Source organism: Lycorma delicatula, chromosome 2 (genome assembly GCF_047948215.1).
Source record: "Lycorma delicatula isolate Av1 chromosome 2, ASM4794821v1, whole genome shotgun sequence".
In the NCBI taxonomy this organism is placed as follows: Eukaryota; Metazoa; Arthropoda; class Insecta; order Hemiptera; family Fulgoridae; genus Lycorma; species Lycorma delicatula.
The window spans coordinates 233,955,202-233,979,024 of record NC_134456.1 but is presented as its reverse complement, the minus strand read 5'-3'; the positions used below and the strand labels follow the sequence as shown (position 1 = coordinate 233,979,024).

Here is a 23,823-nt window from a genome sequence, read left to right as displayed (position 1 = left end):
TTCATGAATATTTAATATTTTTATTTTTTGAATGTTTTTTTATGAACCAAAACATAAAGAAATTAATTGTTTATGTATTTTAATTTCTTGTATAAAATGAAAGACATTTTTGGCGTAGAGAGATAAAAAAACTATTGTCCCTAGATTTTTATATTTCTCAAGATTTTTTCTAAAAATCTTTGTTAACAAATTCTTTGTATATGTATGTGTGTGTTGCGTTTTGTTTATTTTGCATTATTCTGTGTTCTTTATTATGTATATATATATATATATATATATATATATATTAAAAACAGATTTACCTGCAGTCATGAAATTTGGTATAATAGCTTGTGAGCTTATATAGGAGCTAGGAGAATTTATATTATAAATCTTAAGTTTTGAAAATACCAGTTCATGGATAGATAAGCATGTCATATGCTGCCATAACTGTAATAGTTACAGTTGATCTGACGTGAGACACAAATCAGACCTAAAAATGTCATAGCAATTCTCAGAAACAACAGACATCTTATTATACCAACATTATTAAGGAAATAAGGGAATTGGTCTCCTACTGCCTGTCTTCTTTACTAAGTCAAATGTATTGCTGCATATCAACATGGCTTAGCACATAGAAGTACTGATGATATTCAGTCATGTAACACCTTCACTCAGGTTGTCAAAAAAAAATGATTGTGTCATAAAATAATTGCTCTTAAAAAAAATAGCTCAGATTGTTTTCACTTATGTCTCAGATATTTTATAACATTAATAAAATCTAGAATAGGTAGTAAAACAAGTTTAATTAATATTTTTTAAAAATTGATTATTTATAACTGCCTCTACTCAGTACAAGATATCATTTATCATCAGAAATAACATTGGTAATAATAGCAATAACATTTTATTTTTAGAAAAGCATCCTCTCTATAAAAAATGTTCTTACAATGTTCTTAACTTTTGTAATGTTTTACTGTTTCAATCAATCGTTTTGAAATATTTTCACTGGTATTCTATTGAAAGATATTATCAGAGCGGGGACAGTTTTCATCCTTCAATGCATCACGGTTTACCAACAAAAAAATTTTATATAAATTTTTATGGTTACGTTTATCATCTTGAAAATTTGAAGTGTCATTTTCAGGATGGTAATAGTTTTCGGACTTTTTCATTGATGTAGAGAATAAATTTTCAAAGAAGAGAATTAATTTACATAATTAAAGTTTTTTTTTTTTTTTTTTTTTTTAATTTATCCAGTTTAAAATTAAATAAAATTGTACAATGTATAACAAACAAGCCAAACGACTTAATGTACAATATATTGATCAATATCTTTAGTATCCTACTTCTAGTAATTTCCTCATGTTTGCATATTTTTTTTTATGCAGACAGAAGTGTGTTGAGTGAGTTTTTGTACATGTGTATAAAAATTTTAATCTATTTCTATATTTAATCATAATTATTTATGCCACTTTTTAATATATTTGTTTATATATATAGAAGTTTAGTAGAATTGAGATATATATCAATTAATTAAATAAATAAGTAATAACCAATAACTTAATAAAAAATATTAATCAGTAAATTAAATAAGAGATTTATTTTCAAGATGATAGACAATAAAAAGGTATATAATTTATAAAAATAATTTTTATTGGTAAAGCATAACCGGTGCATTAACTATCCTCACCCCAATAGTATCTTTCAATAGAATAGCAGTGAAGATGTTTTAAGAGGATTGGTTGAAACAGAAAAATTATGAAAATTGTTTACAGAGGACGATGCTTTTGTAAAAATAAAATGTTAATTCTATTAACATTATTAATTAATAATAATCAATTAATTAATTATTTTTACTTAATACTATATATAACTAATCATTATTGTACTAATTTTATTAAATTAGTGTAATGATCAGATATGGACGGGTTGTGTGGTAGCTGTTAGAACCTCTGCTGTTCATCCACAAAGTTCTAAGTTTAAATCCTGGTCAGGATTAGTATTTTCATCTTCTAAAAAATTCATTCTTTATAACACAAAAAATAAAGAGATGATAGGTTAACTTACACCATAAACATCAAAGGGACAAAGCCAGCTGATCAATAAATGCAGATTGGCAGGTTCACCTGGCCTTTCTTAGCAAGAAGAATCCAGGAACCTAGCTAGGAGATGGCTCTTTGTGAATGTTGCAAGTGTTTTGTGATCTTGAATGATGAGCATGACACCATTTCACCTAGATCACAGGTGGATCCTGCTAAGGCCAGAAAAAAAGAAGGGAAAGACTCAATTCTTTTAAGATAAAAGGACTCTCTTTCATCATAGATACTTGTGTTATTTTAAAGACACCAGAAATCCCATGCTCTTAATATATTACATATCATATTTGTCATAATCTTAGTATATTACTCTTATTGTGTAGGAGTTTAGGAATAGTATGAATCAAGTCTAAAAAGGCTGATGTATTTTGGTAACTTGACTGATGATCATAGTAGTTCATGCCATTTCCAAAAAAAACCTTTATTTGTGTCCATAAAGTTGATTTAGTGAACTATAACAATCTTGCCTGTATGGTATTCATTTTTTTTTGTCTTCAGTCATTTGACTGGTTTGATGCAGCTCTCCAAGATTCCCTATCTAGTGCTAGTCATTTCATTTCAGTTTACACCCTTCATCTTACATCCCTAACAATTTGTTTTACATATTCTAAATGTTGCCTGCCAGCACAGTTTTCCCTTTTACCTGTCCCTCCAATATTAAAGAAATTATCCCAGGATGCCTTAATATGTAGCCTATAAGTCTATCTCGTCTTTTAACCACATTTTTCTAAATTCTAACTTCTTCATCAGTTTGTCGCAACACCTATTCATTTGTCACTTTATCCATCAATCTGGTTTTTGACATTCTCCTGTAGTGCCTCATTTCAAAAGCTTTAATCTTTTCTTCTCGGGTACTTCAATCGTCCAAGTTTCACTTCCATATAAAGCTACGCTCCAAATATATACTTTCAAAATTCTTTTCCTGACATTTAAATTAATTTTTGATGTAAACAAATTATATTTCTGACTGAAGGCTTGTTTCGCCTATGCTGTTTATATCGCTCCTGCTTCATCCATCTTTAGTAATTCTACTTCCCAAATAACTAAATTCTTCTACCTCCATAATCTTTTCTCTTCCTATTTTTACATTCAATGGTCCATCTTCATTATTTCTACTACATTTCATTACTTTCGTTTTGTTCTTGTTTATTTTCATGCGGTAGTTCTTGCGTAGGAATTCATCCATGCCGTTCATTGTTCCTTCTAAATCCTTTTTACTCTCAGCTAGAATTACTATATCGTCAGCAAATCGTAGCATCTTTATCTTTTCACTTTGTACTGTTACTCCGGATCTAAATTGTTCTTTAACTTCATTAACTGCTAGTTCTATGTAAAAATTAAAAAGTAATGGGGATAGGGAACATCCTTGTTGGACTCCCTTTCTTATTAGGGCTTCTTTCTTATGTTCTTCAATTATTACTGTTGCTATTTGGTTCCTATAAATGTTAGCTATCATTCTTCTATGTCTGTATTTGAAACCTAATTTTTTTTAAATGCTGAACATTTTATTCCAGTCTATGTTATCGAATGTCTTTTCTAGGTCTATAAATGCCAAATATGTTTGTTTGTTTTTCTTTAATTTTCCTTCTACTATTAATCTGAGCGCTAAAATTACTTCCCTTGTCCCTTTACTTTTCCTGAAGCCAAATCGGTCTTCTCCTAACACTTCTACTCTCCTCTCGATTCTTCTGTGCAGAATTCTAGTTAAGATTATTTATGTGTGGCCAGTTAAACTAATTCTTCTGTATTCTTTACATTTACCTGCTCCTGCTTTCTTTGGTATCATGACTATAACACTCTTTTTGAATTCTGACAGAACTTCCCCTTTTTCGTAAATATTACCCACCAGTTTGTATAATCTATCAATCACTTTCCTCACCTGCACTGCACAATAATTCTACAGGTATTCCATCTTCCAGGAGCCTTTCTGCCATTCAAATCTTTTAATGCTCTCTTAAATTCAGATATCATTATTTTTTCTCCCCTTTCATCCTCTTCAACTTCCTCTTCTTTCTCTATGCACTATTTTCTAATTCATTTCCTCCGTATAACTCTTCAGTATATTCCACCCGCCTATTGACTTTGCATCTCATATTATAAATCAGTGTACCATCACTGATTTATAAACAGTGATTACATTATTATATTTTAATTTATGTACCCCAAAATATTCCTTAACTTTCCTATATGCTGTGACTATTTTACCAATGTTCATTTCTCTTTCCACTTTCGCTAGTTTTCACTTCCTGTTTATAGTATTTCTTAACTGTCGATAGTTCCTTTTACTTTCTTCATCACTAGCATTCTTATATTTTCTACGTTCATCCATCAGCTGCAATATATCCTCTAATATCCAAGGTTTTCTACCAGTTCTCTTTGTTTCGCCTAAGTTTGGTTCTGCTGATTTAAGAATTTCCTTTTTAACATTCTCCCATTCTTCTACATTTTCTACCTTATCTTTTTTACTCAGACCTCCTGTATTGTCCTTCTTAAAAATCTTCTTTACCTTCTCTTCCTCAAGCTTCTCTAAATTCCACCGATTCATCTAACACCTTTTCTTCAGGTTTTTAAACCCCAATTTGCATTTCATTATCACTAAATTATGGTCGCTGTCAATGTCTGCTCCAGGGTAAGCTTTGCAGTCGACGAGTTGATTTCTAAATCTTTGCTTAACCATGATACCTTGCAATATCACCTGGCTTTTTCCATGTGTATATTCCTTTATTATGATTTTTAAACTGGGTGTTGGCAATTATTAAATTATACTTTGTGCAAAACTCTATAAGTCGGTCCCCTCTTTCATTCCTTCTGCCCAGCTCGTATTCACCTACTATATTTCCTTCCTTGCCTTTTCCAATGCTTGCATTTCAATCTCCAACTATTATTAAATTTTCATCCCCTTTTATGTGTTTAATTGCTTCATCAGTTTCTTCATATACACACTACCTCATCATCATCATGGGCGCTTGTAGGCATATAGACGTTAACAATTGTTGTCTGTTTAGGTACTGATTTTATCCTTATTTCAATGATTCTATCGCTATGCATTTTGAAATACTCTACTCTCTTCTCTGTCTTCTTGTTCATTACGAAACCTACTCCTTTGCCAGTTATTTGAAGCTGAGTTAATTATTCTAAAATTACCTGACCGAAAGTTACTTTCCACTTCCCACCGAACCTCGCTAATTCCTACTACATCTACATTTATCCTATCCATTTCCCTCTTTAAATGTTCTAACCTGCCAATGTTTTTTAGACGTCTAACATTCCATGCTCCGACTTGTAGAATGTTATTTTTTAATTTTCTGGTCACCCCTTCCTTAGTAGTCCCCACCCGGAGATCCGAATGGGGGATTAGTTTACCTCCAGAATATTTTACCAAGGAAGGCACCTCCATCTTGTTATATGAAAATGCAGAGAGTAACATTTTCTTGGAAAAAAAGTAGTTGTAGTTTTCCATTGCTTTCAGCTGCGCAGTACTCAGAGGATTGAGTGATGTTGATATGGCCGTTTGTGTCGTCCTGACCCACACCCTTTACAACTACTGAAAGAGCTGCTGCCCTCTTTCAGGAATCATTCCTTAGTCTGGCTCTTAACAGATACCTCTCCGATATGGTTGGACCTTCAGTCCAGCTACTCTTTATCACTGAGCACTCAAGCCCCCTCACGTTCAGCAAGGTCTCATGATTCATAGAGGGAGGGTATTCATTAGACCCTGGTTATAATCTGATTGACTCCCTGTGTACCCTGCAGATTTCATGATTATGAAATCAAAACAGTAAGCACAAGATATATGTGATGGATTAGTCTTAGCCTATTCTAGATTTAACCAATTATTTCTTTTCCAGTTATTTTTTCAGTTAATTTTTTGAACACATTTTTAAAAATTGCACAGCATAGTGATTTTAAGGAAACTTAAATGAAATTTTAAGCGTAAGTTTTACTGAAGTTCTCTAAATTAATAAATAGTATGTTAAGCGGGTAGATAAACTCAAAAGAACGGTTCAATTTAAAATAAAATAGTTAATTAAGTCATTGTAATAATAAGTAATGATGATTATTATTATATTATGCATGTAATTTTGCGTCCAGCAAATGAATGTTTATATAATTAAGCCTTTATCTCTTGATATGTTTCATTTTTTGTCTACCTAATATCTGTTTTTTATTTTTTTTTTTTCAGGTAATGATGTTATATTTCTAGATCCACATACAACACAACAAATAGGTTTTATTACTAACAAAGATGAAGAACATGAAAAGAAAACAGATTGTTCTTATCATTGCCAACAGGCAAGTCGTTTACATATCTTAAACATGGATCCATCAGTAGCTGTGGTATGTTATCACACTTGTATTAACTAATGCTGTGTGAACAGAATTTAAATTTACATTTCTATTCTGTAGTAATATCACCATTTCTATAAAAAAATAAATAATAATTTTCGTACGGTTATTTAGATTTAAACATACTTTACACCATATCACTTGAAAGATATTCATGTACATTCAGTTAATATTTTATTTTTCAATGCAAAAGGAATTTTTTTTTGAACGGTTAAAAATACTATTAAAAGATTATAAATATGTATAAAAGATATATAAATAAGTGGTAAGACTAGGTAGAGAAAATCATAGTCGCTGAATATTTTGTTTAAAAATATAGGTTATTACATTTTAATTATCCCAGGTGATTTTCTTGTAAACTATGCATAATACAAAAAAAATGACTAAACAAAATTTACTCAGATTAGAGGGGGACACCTCATGGTGATCTTGAACTTGAACTTTATTTCAAGGTTATAAATAGAAAATATATATATATATATATATTAATTGGTTATTTATATAATTTTATTATACAGTGGACCTTCAATTTACGTGGGTGTTATATTCCAGAAAATTTCCATGTACAATGAAATGGCATAAGTATTACTGTACTCAAAAAATACTGTTCTTTATTTTACTATTTTATTATTACAATATCATTGTATTATTTTAATGATATTACAGTACAATGTATATATTTAAAAATAAAAAATATGTACTATTTATTTTCTCCTTTCAGTGATGCCATCTAATAACTAACTAACTACAGACCAGCTACAAACATCTTCTTGAAAAGTACCTAATATTAATCAGTATTAGATGTAAATAAAAATTAGTCATTATTAAATTTTTAAAAAATTATATTTTAAATAATTGCCAGATTAATAATAATTTGAAGAATAATAATTTGTAATTTGCTAGATTATTTATTGTCATTCATTAGACAGACAGCAATATAACATCAATATGAGTATTTCTAATTACAAACAAATTTATATATAAAAACAAACTCATTGATAAGCATTAGGTACTTGATAATGAATTGTACAAGTTTCCAGAACTGATTTGATCAAATAGTAAGAAAGTAGCTGTAAAAAATTCACTCAGAATCCATTTTCATTGAAAGGAATATAATTAATAAAAAAGCTGCTACTTTTAAAAATAAGCACTTGTAACATTTGGGGAGTTTTTCAGTTCTTATTTGTAGCTGGTGCATGAATCTAACAATTTCTGGCTGCTTCAGCAAAAAAAGCAACCTGAAATAACTTAACCAAACAAACAACTGTGTCTTGCAGATTGTGTGTAGTAACTTTCCATGCATATATTTAAGTGTATGATACCACAGTTATAGTACAGTAAGAATGATTACAGTTCATATTTCCAATTTACAATATTTAATCATCATTACTATAACTATTTACAACGTATTACAATACATTCATCTGTAGATATAATAAAATAACTAGGGTTGTCTCTGTGCATACATCATATAAAAACTGCTGGACAAAACATTTGTCGATTTATTCCTTAGAGGCTTGTTCATCTTTATCTCCAATTAGAATTATCAAAATACTCCTAATGGGGATTAAGATAAAGATATTCATTAAAAAAAAAAAATTAATCCCTTTATTATATTGAAGTACAATGATACATTTTTTTTTCTTTAATGAATATCTTTTAATATTTTATTAGTTTATTATTATTGTAATTAGTCTAAATAAGCACATTTAGCAAACGTTTATGGAGTTTGATTCTTTATTTTGGCTGTCAATATTGGATTGTCAAAAGTTAAAAAAATATGCCTTCAAGAAAGAGAACCTTTCTTATTACTCAATCTGCTAAAAGAATGAGAGTATCTCAGCCCTCAAAAACAGCTGAAGTGTATGGTACTCAAAGAGTGTGTGTTTTGTGAATTTTCTGCATATTTGCCCTCTGATTAACTGCATTTAATTTTTTTTCAGAGCTTCTTCTGTCGAACAGAATCAGATTTTGATGCTCTCTGCCAACAAATAAAAGAGTGTCTTGTATTGCCAGAGAAACAACCGTTATTTGAAATATGTGAAGAGCGACAAGAATGTTGGACGCCTCAGGAAGATACCGCTCAAGAAGCGTTAGGAGCAACATCTTGCTCCTGTGAGTATTATCAGTTAAATTTACTTTTTAGACACAATTCGCGTGCTTTTTATACAGGTTACTATATATAACTGATTTTCTCCAAAAAGAAAAGATGCTCTTTCAATTTTCCTGAAGAAACTTTGTTGAAATTTTAACCCAAATCATGGTAACCGTTGTCAGGAAGTTTATTAAAAATCTAATAAACCATTGATAAATGTATTTATCATTGACAGAAAAGTAGAATGATCAGTCTGACTAGAAACAATGGATTGCTCTGTGAAAATTAAGTACATCTCAAAAAAATTATGTTAATCCATTGAATAGTTGAGAAATTATGATATAATCAAAAACTTATATTATTTTTTTATTAAAACTGTAATTTTTCCGATAACTCAACTACCTTGTTAACTTATAAATATTTATAAAAACTTCAGTGAACTAAAAGATGTTTTTTTAAGATTGTGTAATTATCGAGAAATTTTATTAGAAATTTTCTAATTTTGTTATAATTGTTGTTGTTAAGTGGTAATAGATCACCTTTATTAATAAACCATTGATAAATGTATTTATCATTGACAGAAAAGTAGAATGATCAGTCTGACTAGAAACAATGGATTGCTCTGTGAAAATTAAGTACATCTCAAAAAAATTATGTTAATCCATTGAATAGTTGAGAAATTATGATATAATCAAAAACTTATATTATTTTTTTATTAAAACTGTAATTTTTCCGATAACTCAACTACCTTGTTAACTTATAAATATTTATAAAAACTTCAGTGAACTAAAAGATGTTTTTTTAAGATTGTGTAATTATCGAGAAATTTTATTAGAAATTTTCTAATTTTGTTATAATTGTTGTTGTTAAGTGGTAATAGATCACCTTTATTTGCCTACCCTTAGTGGGACAATCATCTCATCAATTTATAGTAGCATGTGTTGTATACATTATACAAGAAAATATAGTGATTATGGAATGTTGTATTATCCCAATTTTTTCTTGTTACTTTTTTGAGAAATTATTTTTTTCTATTTATAGATCCTTTCATTTTAATATTTGATGTCCTTATGTATTTAAAATTCTCTCCTGAATATTGTAATTAATAGAGTTTTGGCCCATGTGTCCAGAAGTCCCTGATTTGAAATCATATTTTTGATTGAGAAATTGTTCTAAAGAGCTGATCAGTTTGTCCATGCAGATGGTGTTTTCACAAATCTTGAAAGTCTACCCTGTTGTTATTAAGATTTTTGTAAAGCATTTATAGAAACGTAAAGTGTGTTCCCATAAACATTACATGTCTAAATGCTACATGGTTATAAGTGCTTAACCATATATCTGTAAGTTCAAAGATGAGTCAAATTTACCTAGAAGTTTTAACAAATAGTATGTTTAAATAAGGAAAGAGGCCTTGTGAAGATTGCAGTCGCCACACCACCCCCTTCTTTCCTAGCCGTGATAGGCTTTACGGAGGTCGTCTTGTAGACCCTCTAAACTTGATAACAACACAGTCATCAGTTTGGCTGTGTCAGGATGCCACCAGTGCAAATGTCTCGGCAGACATTTCCATTAGTGTATTTACACAACCTTCTATCGCTTTCATATGGCCTCTTCCAACCACGACCACCTACCATAACTTACAACTCTCAACTATCAAATTAACCAATTCACAGAAGCGCGATCTCCATGCCTTCATCTAACACTGAAGGTTTCACAAAAAAATTCTTCCTATATATAACTTCAATTGGACTATGCACTCAGATAATTATTTGATCGAGTCTTTAAACTCCAAAAATCTATTCTCATACAAACAAAACAAGTATTGATCACAACAATGACAATTTTGTCCTACAATTCAATTTACTTAAGTCCTCTTGATTTACTTAAAAATCATGAAACAGATTCGCAAATTTAATAAGCCTCTAATGAAGATATACCCAATTTCTCTGTGCTCTGGTCTGTTTTTGGGAACAAGGTCAGTGCGTACACTCTTCCATACTGCAGCTCCATCACAGAGTTCTCCACACATCCATTCTCATCCTTACAGCAAATATCTCAGCCAACTGGGGCTCTATGTCAAAACACCATTGATACACCAGATCGTCATGTAACAGCTAGTCTGTCCTTGAGCACCATCATCGTTGTTTTCTGTGGGCTAAACACCATCTTATGTTGTAAACTCCACAGCTCAAGTATATTGTAAGCCTGAGCTGCCCTAAATTCAATCTCATTCCTCAAATCTCCTTTAATCAGCAAAATCCCATCATCTGTATAGATGATGATGTGACATAATGCTATATGCTACACCTGTCTGGGCTCATCGAATGAGGTGCAAATGTTGAAAGAATATTTTGTTGAGAGCCCAGCGTCTCCTATTATCATTTGTGTGCTTATTGGGCTGTTTCTCAAGAGAAACCTTGTCCTTGTTATTTCTCCTATTAAGCCCATTTATAAGTAAAATAATGTATAAAATATTTTTATTCTTAATTGCTAGATACCATTTTGTATATACAATAGCAAGCTTGATACATTTACTCTGGTTGTATTTTGAAACCACTTTACATTCAGTATTTTTTCTGCTAAAATATAATTTATTTTCTATAAAATCTATATATTTTTTTTCTTTAAAAGTGGGTTTGCATTTCACTTTTTTAAATATACAATACTTATTTTTTAGTTACAGATTAGCATTCATTTTCAAATTGATTATCATTAACAGCCTGATATAAAAATATTTCCCTTTTTTGTGCAAATTTCAAGGGAAAATGGTTAATTTTTTGTTATGGTCAAAATGAAATATTTACTGTACTCGTAATGTATAAACTAACATAAATTTTAGTCTTATTGCTACGTAATTGTTCTTGCTAGTGCATGCTCATAGGAATTGAAAATGGAATATTAATGTGTTACAGAATTTAATAATGAACTGACCCATTTCAAACAAAGATATCTTAAATATTATTCATCTATCTTTCCTTTATCTTGCACACTGGCACTAAAACACAAGACTAAGCTGGTTGAGCAATATCTTTGCTGATGAGTTTAAAACTTAATTACTTATTTCATAATATAGTAGACAGTTATATTTCATACTCTAACCTGTTTTCTCTTAACCTCTACAATTTCATTTCATTATTGAAATTTTTCTTCAAAAAGATAAATGTATCAAATAAACTGTTTTTTATCTGCTTTTAACCTTACTTGAATGATTACTGTAAGACATGCTTTAAAAATGCTTAAAAACATGCTTTATTTACTATCGAATAACTAACTAATCTTTGGTTGCTGTTTTATTTTCAATATTGGTTGTTTTTTTACCAACATTTTTTTCAGTAAATTAACATTTTTAAGTAATAATCATTTCAATCACTAATGATTATTTTTTATTAAAAATTAAAAAAATAATGTCATTCATTATGGTTAGCTCTGTTAAGGTTAGGTATTTATTAAATAACCATTATTAAGAATCGGATGAATTTATATTTAGAAGAATTTTGCTGTGTATATGGGTTCTGAGGAATAGATTCTTCAAAGAGCCATAAAATATATCAGATATGATTATTATAATTATTTTAAACCATATTAATTTAAGATTATCCAGTTTTTTTTTTTTTTTTTTTTTTAAGTAAATGCCTAAGTGAAATGAATAATTAAAAAAAAAGTTTAACTTCACATCCATTAATAAAATGTTGCATAATAGTAATTTACTGCTATTAAAAAGTATTAATTCTTCGTATGAAGCTGTAAATTATACATCTTACAATCTGATAATTTCAGAACACCTGAAATATTTCCCAGAAAACACCAAAATAGATAAGGATAAAATTCCAACAGCACAAGCCACATTTAATAAACTTTTGTTTTTTATGGTATTATTATTATTATTATAATTATGACTTAGGATATGTATTTCTGTGCAAATTTTAATTAGGATGATGAGATGGATGAAATGATTAGGTGAAAATTCCAGAAATTGAACTCAAAATCAGCTGTTATAGAAGTTAGTATGCTAACCAGTACCTCATATGGCAGAGTGTAATTTTAACCGTATTGACATTTGTTATTTATTTAAACTGTTGTTCTAAGCAGACCGCAATATGTTAAAGCACAATATTATTGAGATATAAATTGAAAAATTCTGGTTTTTATGGCTGTAAATGGTTCAATTGATTCAGTGATGTAAAAAAGAATAGAAAATATTTTACTATTGTAGTTTAATTAGGTACCAAAGACTGAAGGGATTATTAGAATTAATATGTTTGACCAATATTTGTTTCAATCTGAAAAACGTTTCTTTTAAATATGTATCTGTAATTTTGCTTTTTTTTGCAGTTTATAGTGATCGCCAGTTTGATGATTCAGATGAAGATTTTGAACTGTTGGGTTGACATCATTCTTGTGATCCGAAGGACTACTATTTGTACATACATAATATAACTATATTATTTACAGTGGAACTGAGTGATTTTATTAACTTATTACCCTGCAATATTAAACAGCATAATATTTTATTTTATTCATATTTTATGTGTAATATAATTATAGTAATATTAAAGAAACAAATTTTTTATAATTTTTCAGTTTTTATTTTGTATTTGGGTAAAAGTACATGTGAAAAAGTAATATAGTAAGTGCAATCAATTTCATAAATATTTGAAATATTCTTGTTTGCAAAGCCTTGTCTCTTTCTTATTATAAATAAGTATAAAAGTTTATGGTCTGTATAATTTTTTTTCTGATCTCATTTTCGCGTACTAGCCAGTGCCTTGTTCTTGTTATATTTAGCATGTGTTCACTTGTTTCATCTTATATGCAAAATAAAAATATTTTTGTGGCTTTAATAATGCAATATGTATGTTATGTCCAATCTTTTTATTTTCAGTGTCAGTTCATTTAACAAATTCTCATGTTTACAAATACATATACCCAGAAATTGTATGTTTGTATGTGTTTGCAGTTGTTATATTTCATATTTTTATCAAAATTATTATAAATTAAAAAAAGTACTATATTTATACGAGTCTCAAAATATGACATTAATTTTTTTTTTATTTTAAGTATTGTCATGTAGGGTGACTTAGATTAAACTTAATTCTTTATTCCGCATTAGTGATTGTCATGCGATTAGAATATATAATAAATAGGTTTCACAACTAATTCTCCTGTCTTTAAGTTTATATTGAATTTATTGTTAAAAGAATTTAAATAATAATGTAAATAGTTTTAAAACAAGTATGTTTTAAAATAAAAAATTGAATTTTTCGAATAAACTGTGATAATTTATCTGAATCTCAGGAGTTCTTTAGTATCTTTCATTTATTTCATCTATTCATTATAGTACTTATATTATATAAATCTTTATAATTTAAAACTTTCTAACAGGAGAATAAACTAGCATATTCAAATAAAAGAAAACCACATAAAAATCTTGAAATCACACATAAATATGATTTCCTGTTATGTTTCTTGATATTTGAAAGTATTGTGGAATGCTACCTTAACACTAAAAGTGTTAGTATCCAGAAATTAAAATTAAGTTAGTAGTAAATGGATGCACATATTTTCATTCATTGTAAAATACCTCACAGACTTGAAGTATAGTAATGATTAATTCACTACAAAAGCTCAAGCTTTGTGAATGATAATATACTTTGTGTATTTGATATTTTTTGTATGAAAAACCTTTCATACAAGTCTTTTTATATTTTCTTAACGTTTAAAAAATGGTGTCTCATGTTACCAGATACTGTTTGATGATAATTGTAAGATATTTACCATTTTAAAAATGGAATACATAAGATTTAAAATTTTTATTTATTAACTTTCTAAATTATTGCTCTGCAAAGTTAAATGGTTTGTAAATAACTTGACATGATTGTATTTGCTGATTTCTATATATATATACATATATATATATATATATATATATATATATATATATATTATATATCAGTTTTTTACCACAGTATACATTCACATGTACACACACACACACACATAATATATACAAATATATTTACATACATTTTTTTGTTTTTTAAATTTTCATATGTACAAAATAATCTTTAGTTTACTTATAAATTATATTTATTCTTTATATAGTAAATTCTAATATTCAATTCTTTTCTAATAAATGTAAATAGTTTGAAATTTGTTTCTTTTATTTAATGTGTCCAATCCTCTCTACCTCAATATATTTTGTTGATCATATTAGTATATTGTTTTAACACTGATTGTGAATGATTCAGCACTCTTTTTATGTTATAAACTATCATAAATGATATGATGAGATGTTGAATGTTTCTACATCAGGATATCTCCACGATTCAAGAGCTTGTCATATAACAGGTTGATCAAATTTTTAATTTTCTGCCTCATGTTGTTCAAAAAGTATAAGATAAAATAGAATCAGTTTTGCATTACTCATATTTTTAGAACCAGTGAAAAAAAGAGTGTTTTCACTGTTTTAAATGTGCATCTGTTCATTTCTTAAAAAAGATATTATATTTCCTTATAAATTTTTTTTTTTTTATACTCGCTATTTATCTCTTGTTTGTCTAATTATTCCTTGATACTTACTTAAGTACTTTCATGATTATCAAATTTCATTAGAAAATAAGTAGCATTATAAACATTTTTTTTTTAATTGCCGAGAAAAATGAAACCGTTCCAACTTTTAATTAAGCCTTTGTCCATTGAACACAAAGCATGTGGTCATAGTGAGGCAAGACTATCAACTCTGTGCCTAGGCAATTCTTGTGTGTTTAATATCACTTGTAGGACCAACTATCTAATTATTTGAACTCGTACTTATTAGCACACTTCAATTTATGTTACATTACTGTTGTTTTTATTTCATGTTTTAACTTATCTACCTCTCAAGAACACCTAATAAAGGGGCTACATCAGGAAAATATAATTTTTATGTAATTATTAATACATGATTTGTTTTGTGCTTTTTTTGTACATTTTGTGAAAGTAACAGATTTTGATGTGATAATGACAATTGCTAAATAACTAATTTGCATATACAAAACTAAAATTTTTTTTCAAACTGAAGTTTGTGTAGTATATTTAATGTATCAGATGGTGTCAACATAAATTATTGAGCAAAAAATCACTGGGTAAAAAAAGTTAACCAAAATTTTGACTACTTATGTGGTTAGTATGCTCATATAGGTTATATAATATAACCTAACTTTGCAGCGGATCATCGTATATTTTGTGCACATACTGTTTTTATTTATTAAAATATAAGTTGTAGTTATTAAAAATGAGCTCAAAAAAGGCAGAAAAAAAAATCTGGCTTTGGGACAAATTTAAAAAATTAGGCCCTTAATTAATATGCTAAAAGTAACATTCTGCTGCTTTTAATTTATGCAATTTATAAAGGTCTAATTAAGAACTTATAATCAATTTTAGTATGTGTGTTTTTAAAAACACTTTAATTTAAATAATTTGTATTAGATTTATCATTTACGTGAAAATGTCATCACTGTCAATCTTAATTGTTCATTTTTTATATTAACATATTTTTATATTTGAAAATTTATGATTTTTTTGTCCTTTAATTTTTTGTTTTATCTGATAAGAATAATTGTAGATTTTTTTCCCTAATTTATAAGGCTGTAACTGTTTCTTAAAACATTCATTAAAGATTGTGTTTATCATCGAGTTGTTAAATTTTCACAGTTATTTTTTCCACATTTTTTATATTCTGCCTTGTTGTATGTATAATAAATTAATATTTATATTGTTTTTTTTTCAGTTTTCTATGTAATTTTATGATTTTTTAAAAATGTCACATATTAGAAATGGTTTCATGGTTTTTATTGAGTAATTAAGCAGCAAATAGTGAGTATAAATACTTACATATAATTGTATATTATAGTAATTATAATTGAGCTGTTCCAATTTTCTAACAAATAGATTTTAAAGGAAAACTTATACTGCGTTTACCAAATTTGTGTTAAGTAATTAGTTGTATTAAGAACTTGCTTAAACAGCAAGAAACCTTTTTATTTTATAAAATGTAGTTAATAGTTTTTTTATGAATAAAATTTCAGAAACCAATAACTGACAAACCTAATCTGTAAATTTATAGTTATATGTAGAAATATGAGTTTTTTTATCTTTATATTCATCAGGTTTCAATGATGAGTGCCTTTTTAAAAAATGATGCCTACTTCCAGTTGTAGTAACAAAATTATTTTTTAATAATAGTAAACATTTTGATAACAGAAATTCAAAATGCAGTTGTCTACAAAATTAGAATGACATTTATCAAGAAAGTGGAAAGATATTTAAATATTTTTGTTAAGTTTATAAAATTGTTTACCTGAGTGTTGGATTATTACTCTACTACATAAATTGTAATGTGTTTATACTCATTAACATTCTTAAGGCGCTACAATTAAATTGTTTAAGCAGTTTAACATTAAGTATTTTTCTTTCAAAAATTGTGATCGCTTATTTAATATTTGAAGGCTTAAAATGTAAGTGGATTAACCCAAAAATAGTTTTTGAGATGTTTACAGATAAAGTTTATAAAGTAATTTAATACTTAGAAGAAAAGATCTTTTATATAATGAGTTTATAAAGTTTTAGAATTTTTTTAAAAATTATATAATGCAAAATTTGTAATTATGATTACTGCAAAAAAAGAAAGAAAATTTTGTAAAATTATTATCATCATTAAAAACAAAGGGTAACTTAAATATTTTTAAAAATGTCAGTATTATTAAAGTTTCCAATGTTCTCCTTTCCCCCAGCTTAAAATTAAAAATGAAAAACCAATTCAAATTCTTAAATAAATTGTGTAAATAAATATTACATGCTGTTCATCCAATTCTTTCAATTCCTAATATACAGAAATATATCACATTTTGCTGTTACGTTTTTTTAAAATACTTTTTAGTAAAGATATATAAAAATTAACTAGTGGTACAAAATTCAGAGGACTTAAAACTATTACAAGCTAAAATTACAATTATTATCTTATCTGAATAATAAAGAAAGTTTTGTTTTAAAAAATATTCTCTCAGGAATAACTTTATTGATTTGATTTTGTATGCAATATGGGTGAGGTAGAAAATTGATAGACTTCATTGCTGTATTCCCAATTGTAGTTGAGTTTTGCACTAACGTTATGAAAAAGCAGTACTTAAGTAAAGACAAAATAATTAACTAACTTAATAGTGAGAAACTAGACTACCTAAATGTTCATGGATGGTTTAATTTAGCTAGGGAATTTAATTTTTTAATAATTAATTATTAAATGAACAGTAATGTTATTACTTTTATTAAAAAATAAAAATCCGTAATTATTAAATTATTTTAGATTTCAAAAATAATTTCAACTTTCCTGATGGTCAAATGACCAAGATAATTGTGTAGAGTTAGATTTTTATTTTAAGTACATTAATGTTAATTTTACTATTTAAATTATATTGATTTATACTTTATTTTATGTAGCATAGGATATTTTGATAAAATATTGTTAATAAAAAAGTTTTATTATTATTAGTCAGCTGTTGCACACAAGGAAAGAGAGACTTCCTTTAGTTTCTTTATTAAATTAAGCTCCCAGAAGGGTTCATATGTGTAAGAACATTTAACATTTTTGAAAAAGGAGCCTTTTTGACTTCAGTACATTTTGTCCATTAATGTATTTTTTTTTTACGGATCAATTAATTCACACTTTTTCCAAAAAGCATTCCAAAGTCTTTCTTTTGTTAAAAATACTGAGTGCACTCCTTGATTAGATTGGATTTGTCTCTTATTGCAGTCTTTATCAGCATCATTAAAACTAACCAATTAAAACAAAATTATTTTTGATATTTATATTAAAATTTTTTGAGGTTACATTGTGTAACCAGTAATTTCTATGCTAGTGATGCAATTTTGGCCACCGCAAGTATCACAATCGGCAATCAGATCTTTTTTGCCAGATCATTTTGAAATACATTAATAAATTACTCAAATGATTCTCATAAAGCCTTTGCTTCATCCCAAACTTAATGCACTCATTTTTACAAGACTGCCCAAAAAGGTGTGTAATTTATTTAGGGTGTGTATATATGTATGTTTTATTCCACCATAGCAGCTCATTGGCTGAACCAATTTAGATGTATGACCCTGCATCAGAATCCTTAGTTACCAGAAGTGTCATAAGCTGTATAAATATGTATATATATGAGGGTTATTTTTTAAGTAAAGTCCAATTAGCTGTAGCTACACAGTATGTCTGAAAAGTTCCCGAACTAAATTAAATAAAAATACAGAAAAAAATAAATAAATTTACTCACATCAGCCCTCTACGCATAACCCTTCTCCAGTTATACACTTGTTGCAGCACCAGTAGAGTCCGTCAAACACTCTGGAGAAATCACTTTGTGGGATTGTCTTCAACTGCTCGGTGCAAGTCCTTTGGATGGCTGGAATGTTATCGAAAAAGCGGCCTTTCATTTTCAACTTGAGTTTTGGGAGCAGAAAATAGTCTGCTGGAGCCAAGTCAGGTGAATAGGGCGGGTGGGATTTGACAGCAATTTGATTTGCAGCATAATAACATATTAAAACAGTTTCCACGTGTGCCAGGGCATTGTCATGCAAGAGAGTCCAACTGCCCAGATTCCAATACTCAGATCAGATTCGACGAATGCGATGCATCAGTTATTTAATTACTTCCAAATAGAATTTAAAAATTTACAGTTTGACCAGTTGGGACAAATTCATGATGAATCAGGCCCTTTGAGTTGAAGAATTTGTCATGAACTGTGGTTGATGACCTTCCACTTTGTTCGTCGTCAATAACTCTATACCATCTTTAAACTGCTTCCTCCACGTGTATGTGTAGTACAAGATGTGGCTTCATCACCGAACGCTTGCTGTATTATAGAATAAATTTCAACAAAAACATTGTTGAAGTCTAACACAAAATTTTATTGCGCTTCTCTGTAACACGTTGCGAGCTCGGATTAGGTCACATGAAAACAAAGTACACGGCCGAATATAACTCAAAACTAGAGTGGCGAAACATAATGAAATTTTGTACACATATATGTCAGACATCGTACTACAATAGTTCCATGGTTGTCCGAGAGATGGCACTAGTTGTATCGATTACAGAAATTTAGTTCAGGAACTTTTCTGACATACAGTGTATATAGCAATACTATATGCAAAACTTCACCTGCATGCTCTTTAATTATCCTATATTAAAAAACATTGTTTTTTTTTTAATATTTATCTCTTGTTTATTGAAGAATTATGTATTCCAGAGAAAATGTTCAGAGCTGGGATTAAAATAATCAAAGCAGTAGATAATAGATAAATGTTTTTTTTTCTGTTCAGTAGATAATAATTTATTACATAGATCACGTCAAATATGGGTAGACATGCTACTTCATGAATTAACTAAAAATATATTACATCAGCATTTGCCTAGATGGATCACGGGTGAAACTGAGGTAAACCTTTTTTTCTTTTTTTTTAACCTCTGGGACCACCATCAGGTATTGCTCCAGAGGATGAGATGAATGACAATTTCTGTAGCATGTGAAAATGCCATGCCTGACCGAGACCAACAGATGAAAGACCGAGACACTACCATTCGTGCCATGTAGGCTGGCATGGTAAAACCTTGGTTAGAGTAGGATTCGCAAAATACAGAATTCATTATTAAGTGAAATATAGATGTAATTAAAGTATATTTTAATTATTTAAAACATATATGCATGACATAGTGTTAAGATAAATGCATGAAGATATTAAATATAAAAAATAACTACAAAATAATTTGTAATTCAGCAGGGATTAATGAAAATTATTTGAGCACTTATACATGCTGACTGGGTGTAAAAAATTTAATATAGTTTTTTAATCTGTATTTAAAACTTCACTGACAAGAAAAATATTGTTTGTTTTTATGAAAGAAACTTTAATTGATTCTGCAATTTATAACAAATGGAGCACAAGAAATAGAAATAAAGTACAAGAAAATGTTTTAATATGAAATAGAATGTCAAGACCGTTCTTGTAACACAAAGTATTGTATTGAGTTTTATTGTTTACCTTGGTAGAGAAGGATATTAGTTATCCTTAAGGATAACTAAGGATAGTTAAGGATAGTTTTTAAAAACTAATACATGACTATTCTGTTTAGCAAAGATGGCATATACATAAATATTAACACAAGAATTAGTTAACATTTTTATTTTCTAAATATAAACTACATGATTGATACTTATGGCCTGCAAAACAGTGGTCTGATACCCCCATTTTAATATTTTGAAAACTCATTTTGACTTTTTGATGAAGCCCCAAGAGGTGATACTTCAGATGATAATATACATAAGTATAATAAATATTTAATAATGACAACAGGCCTAGGGTTTTATTAAGGCGCACCGAAACAAATGAGGGAGGGTGGTTTAATAGTGATGTTTTTACTAAATCAAAAGTCATGATTATTACTTACATCATCAGTATTTTTATAATGATCACTTAATCATGATTATTTTTGGACTGCTTTTTTCTTCTGAGTACAAAGCATTTTTTTTTTTCGAATTAATCACATGTTTTACAGCTTTATATAATGACCAGTGAAAATTGTATGGTTTTTTTTTATTCCTTGAAAACAAAAAAAGAAGCTGGTTTTCTGACTCATCACATTTTTGCACAGTACAATAAGGTAAGCTTGCATAAGTTCAACCCAGAGGAAAAATATGCCGATCAGGATTTTTGATCCTGTGTGCAGATTTTTTTTTTAATTTTGTCTGCATGTTGTAGTTATTTTTTTTTAACCCCCAGGAGCAACAGGCATCTACCATAAGGCATTACGTCAGTTGCTCCCAAGTATCGTGGAAGTAAACTGCTCGCTCCCTGTCTAAGTTCCGCACTGGAACCGCCCTTCAGGGTCTCTCCTGGATCATAAAAGTATCCCGACCTCCTCTTCTGAACGACTGAGATGCCCCTTCCCGACCCTAACTTCAGCAGGGTCCGGGCATGCGTTGTGCACACCTGTCCCCCACTGCATGTGTCCTTCCCTCATATCATGAGAATCCTTAATGCATCATCGAAAGGGCCCTGACCTAGCCACTCTTGCGTGTGATTGTGCCAAGTTGCCCTCAGCAGAAAGGCTACCTCCCTGGCCCTACACGAAGCCACGCTTCGACCCCAGGCGTCAGTATTTTTTACACCTTGTATTTTTTTTTTTTTACACTAATGTTAACACCCTCCTCCATTTTTATTGCTCCTTGTCCTTGCTGACAAAGCAAGCTAGCGCTCCAAGCCGTTGAGCATCTTGTAGTTTGCAGACAAGTAGGACCACAGGCTGTAAAATCAATGATAAACTACACTTCATTATTTTTTTCATTTCGTTAGCTAGCTCATATTCCTTGATGATCTGGTTAAGCGTTGGTGTACCTTTAAGGGTAGAGTTTGCCGTACCTCAAAGAAAGTATTTGTTAAAAGAATAATTAAAAATATATATTGTTTGCGTATTTAATATAATGGTATTCATTACTGTTATCGAATAGAAAAATATTAATAATGCTCATAATGTATTGGACATGACTATACACTAAAGCAGTCTTATACTAAAAAAAATTATTTAACTGGAATAATTAATAATTATTTAGGATTTTTAAATTGCTTTACGCAATACTTCAATAGAATAATTAATAAAAGGAAAAAAGGTGGCTAGTGGGCATATAAAAGCAATTTCTAATATTTTTCATTGCTGGATAGACAGTACCTTTTATGTGTATGAGAGGACTAGACGGTGAAGTGAGTTTTTGAGTGAAGATTTTAAAATAAATTTCTATTCTCTTAAATCTTTGTATTACTTTTTTATTAACCACCTGTCAGAATTTGTAAATGGTGATATTTTTTAATTTCTCTTATAAAACTGTTTACTACTGTTAAAAAATAATTCTGTTACAATAACTGGAGATATCATTTTTTTGAAAGCACAGTATTATCAAAATAATCTAAACAAACTAAAATATGATTAAGATAATTAAATATTTTAGATTTGTTTTGTGGAAGTTACCAACTGAACATAATAAAGGCCGTGTTTTCCTATTATTTTGTTTAAATAAAAATATCTATATTTTTTTGACCAAATGGTTATAAAATTTTAACAACCAAACCAGTATCTTCATTTGTTATCTTAATTATAATGTATTCTAATTTTATAGACAATTTATTGGTTTAATCAACTCTTATTTGATTTACATATATTTTTATTTAAAAAAGAAATATTTTTTAAACCTATAAAACATCAAAAGAATTTTTTTTAAATTCAACAGTAATTTAGAAAAAGAGGTTTTTAAAGAATGTATACAGTATTATTAACATAAAATTTAAATTAATGAATTATTAGTATTGTATAAAGATAGAGATAAGTTCACTGAAAATGTTATGATCGTATCAACCATTGTGTTTGTTGATTAGAATAAAACTTAATACAGTTTTATGTAAAAACATGTAAATTGTTTCATGTGGAAATTTCAATAAAAATATTTTTTTATGTTTATTAACACGTAATAAAGGTATTCGAATTTTGTTGATAAGAATGTTGTTAACTTGGTGAAATAATTATGCTATAAGTAATCAAGAAAACGTAATTATTAACTCTCGTGTATTTTTTTTTTCATAAGTACATACAATATTGTAATAAAACTAATAATATAAAAACTTTACTTGAATTAAAAACTAGTCATTGGTGCACAAGAATGAAGTAAGTTCACAAGAGTACATTAATGATCATTATAGAGAGTTGCATACAATATTTTTTAGTAGAGCTGAGAAGATATAGGGATTATTGAGTTAGATCAATGATAGAATACATAGTTTACAGAATTTTTTTTTTAATTTTTCAAATATAGATTTTTGTGGCAATATGATATTAGTCATGAGTTCTGTCTTTTCTTTAATATTGTTTGGTGTTAAAAGACATTCCTTTTGCAGAATGTGACTTAATTAACAAAAGGATTAACACTGTAATATAGAAGCTTTACCTATTGGTACTTTTAAACGAATCTCTGCTTGCTAACTAATAAACTGGATTATAATCAAAGTTAAAAAACAGCCAAGATATTAAACAATACCCACTTCTATTCAGTCAGTGGTTGAAAAAAGTAGGCTTTTGATTGTTAAAACACCAGTATCATAATGAAAATTTGTTTCATAATGACTTATGATATAGATTCCAGCTGCGAAATTATAATACAGGAGTAGAAAAAAGATAATATAACACTTATAGTAAGTTATACTACAGAATTTTTATTTTGGACAGTC

At 28.5% G+C, this 23,823-nt stretch overlaps 1 protein-coding gene across 2 annotated transcripts in view; it reads left to right on the top strand.

The window, feature by feature from the left end:
• LOC142319756 (cysteine protease ATG4B-like) overlaps positions 1 to 14,401 on the top strand; it is a 46,955-nt gene extending 32,554 nt beyond the window's left edge. For both annotated transcript variants that reach the window (XM_075357390.1, XM_075357391.1), the window contains 3 exons: positions 6,262 to 6,416; positions 8,369 to 8,540; positions 12,853 to 14,401. In XM_075357390.1, the coding sequence (XP_075213505.1) occupies positions 6,262 to 6,416; positions 8,369 to 8,540; positions 12,853 to 12,908 (383 nt within the window). In that variant the 3' untranslated portion in view covers positions 12,909 to 14,401. The remainder of the gene's footprint in view (positions 1 to 6,261; positions 6,417 to 8,368; positions 8,541 to 12,852) is intronic.
• The last annotated feature ends 9,422 nt before the right edge of the window (positions 14,402 to 23,823 follow it).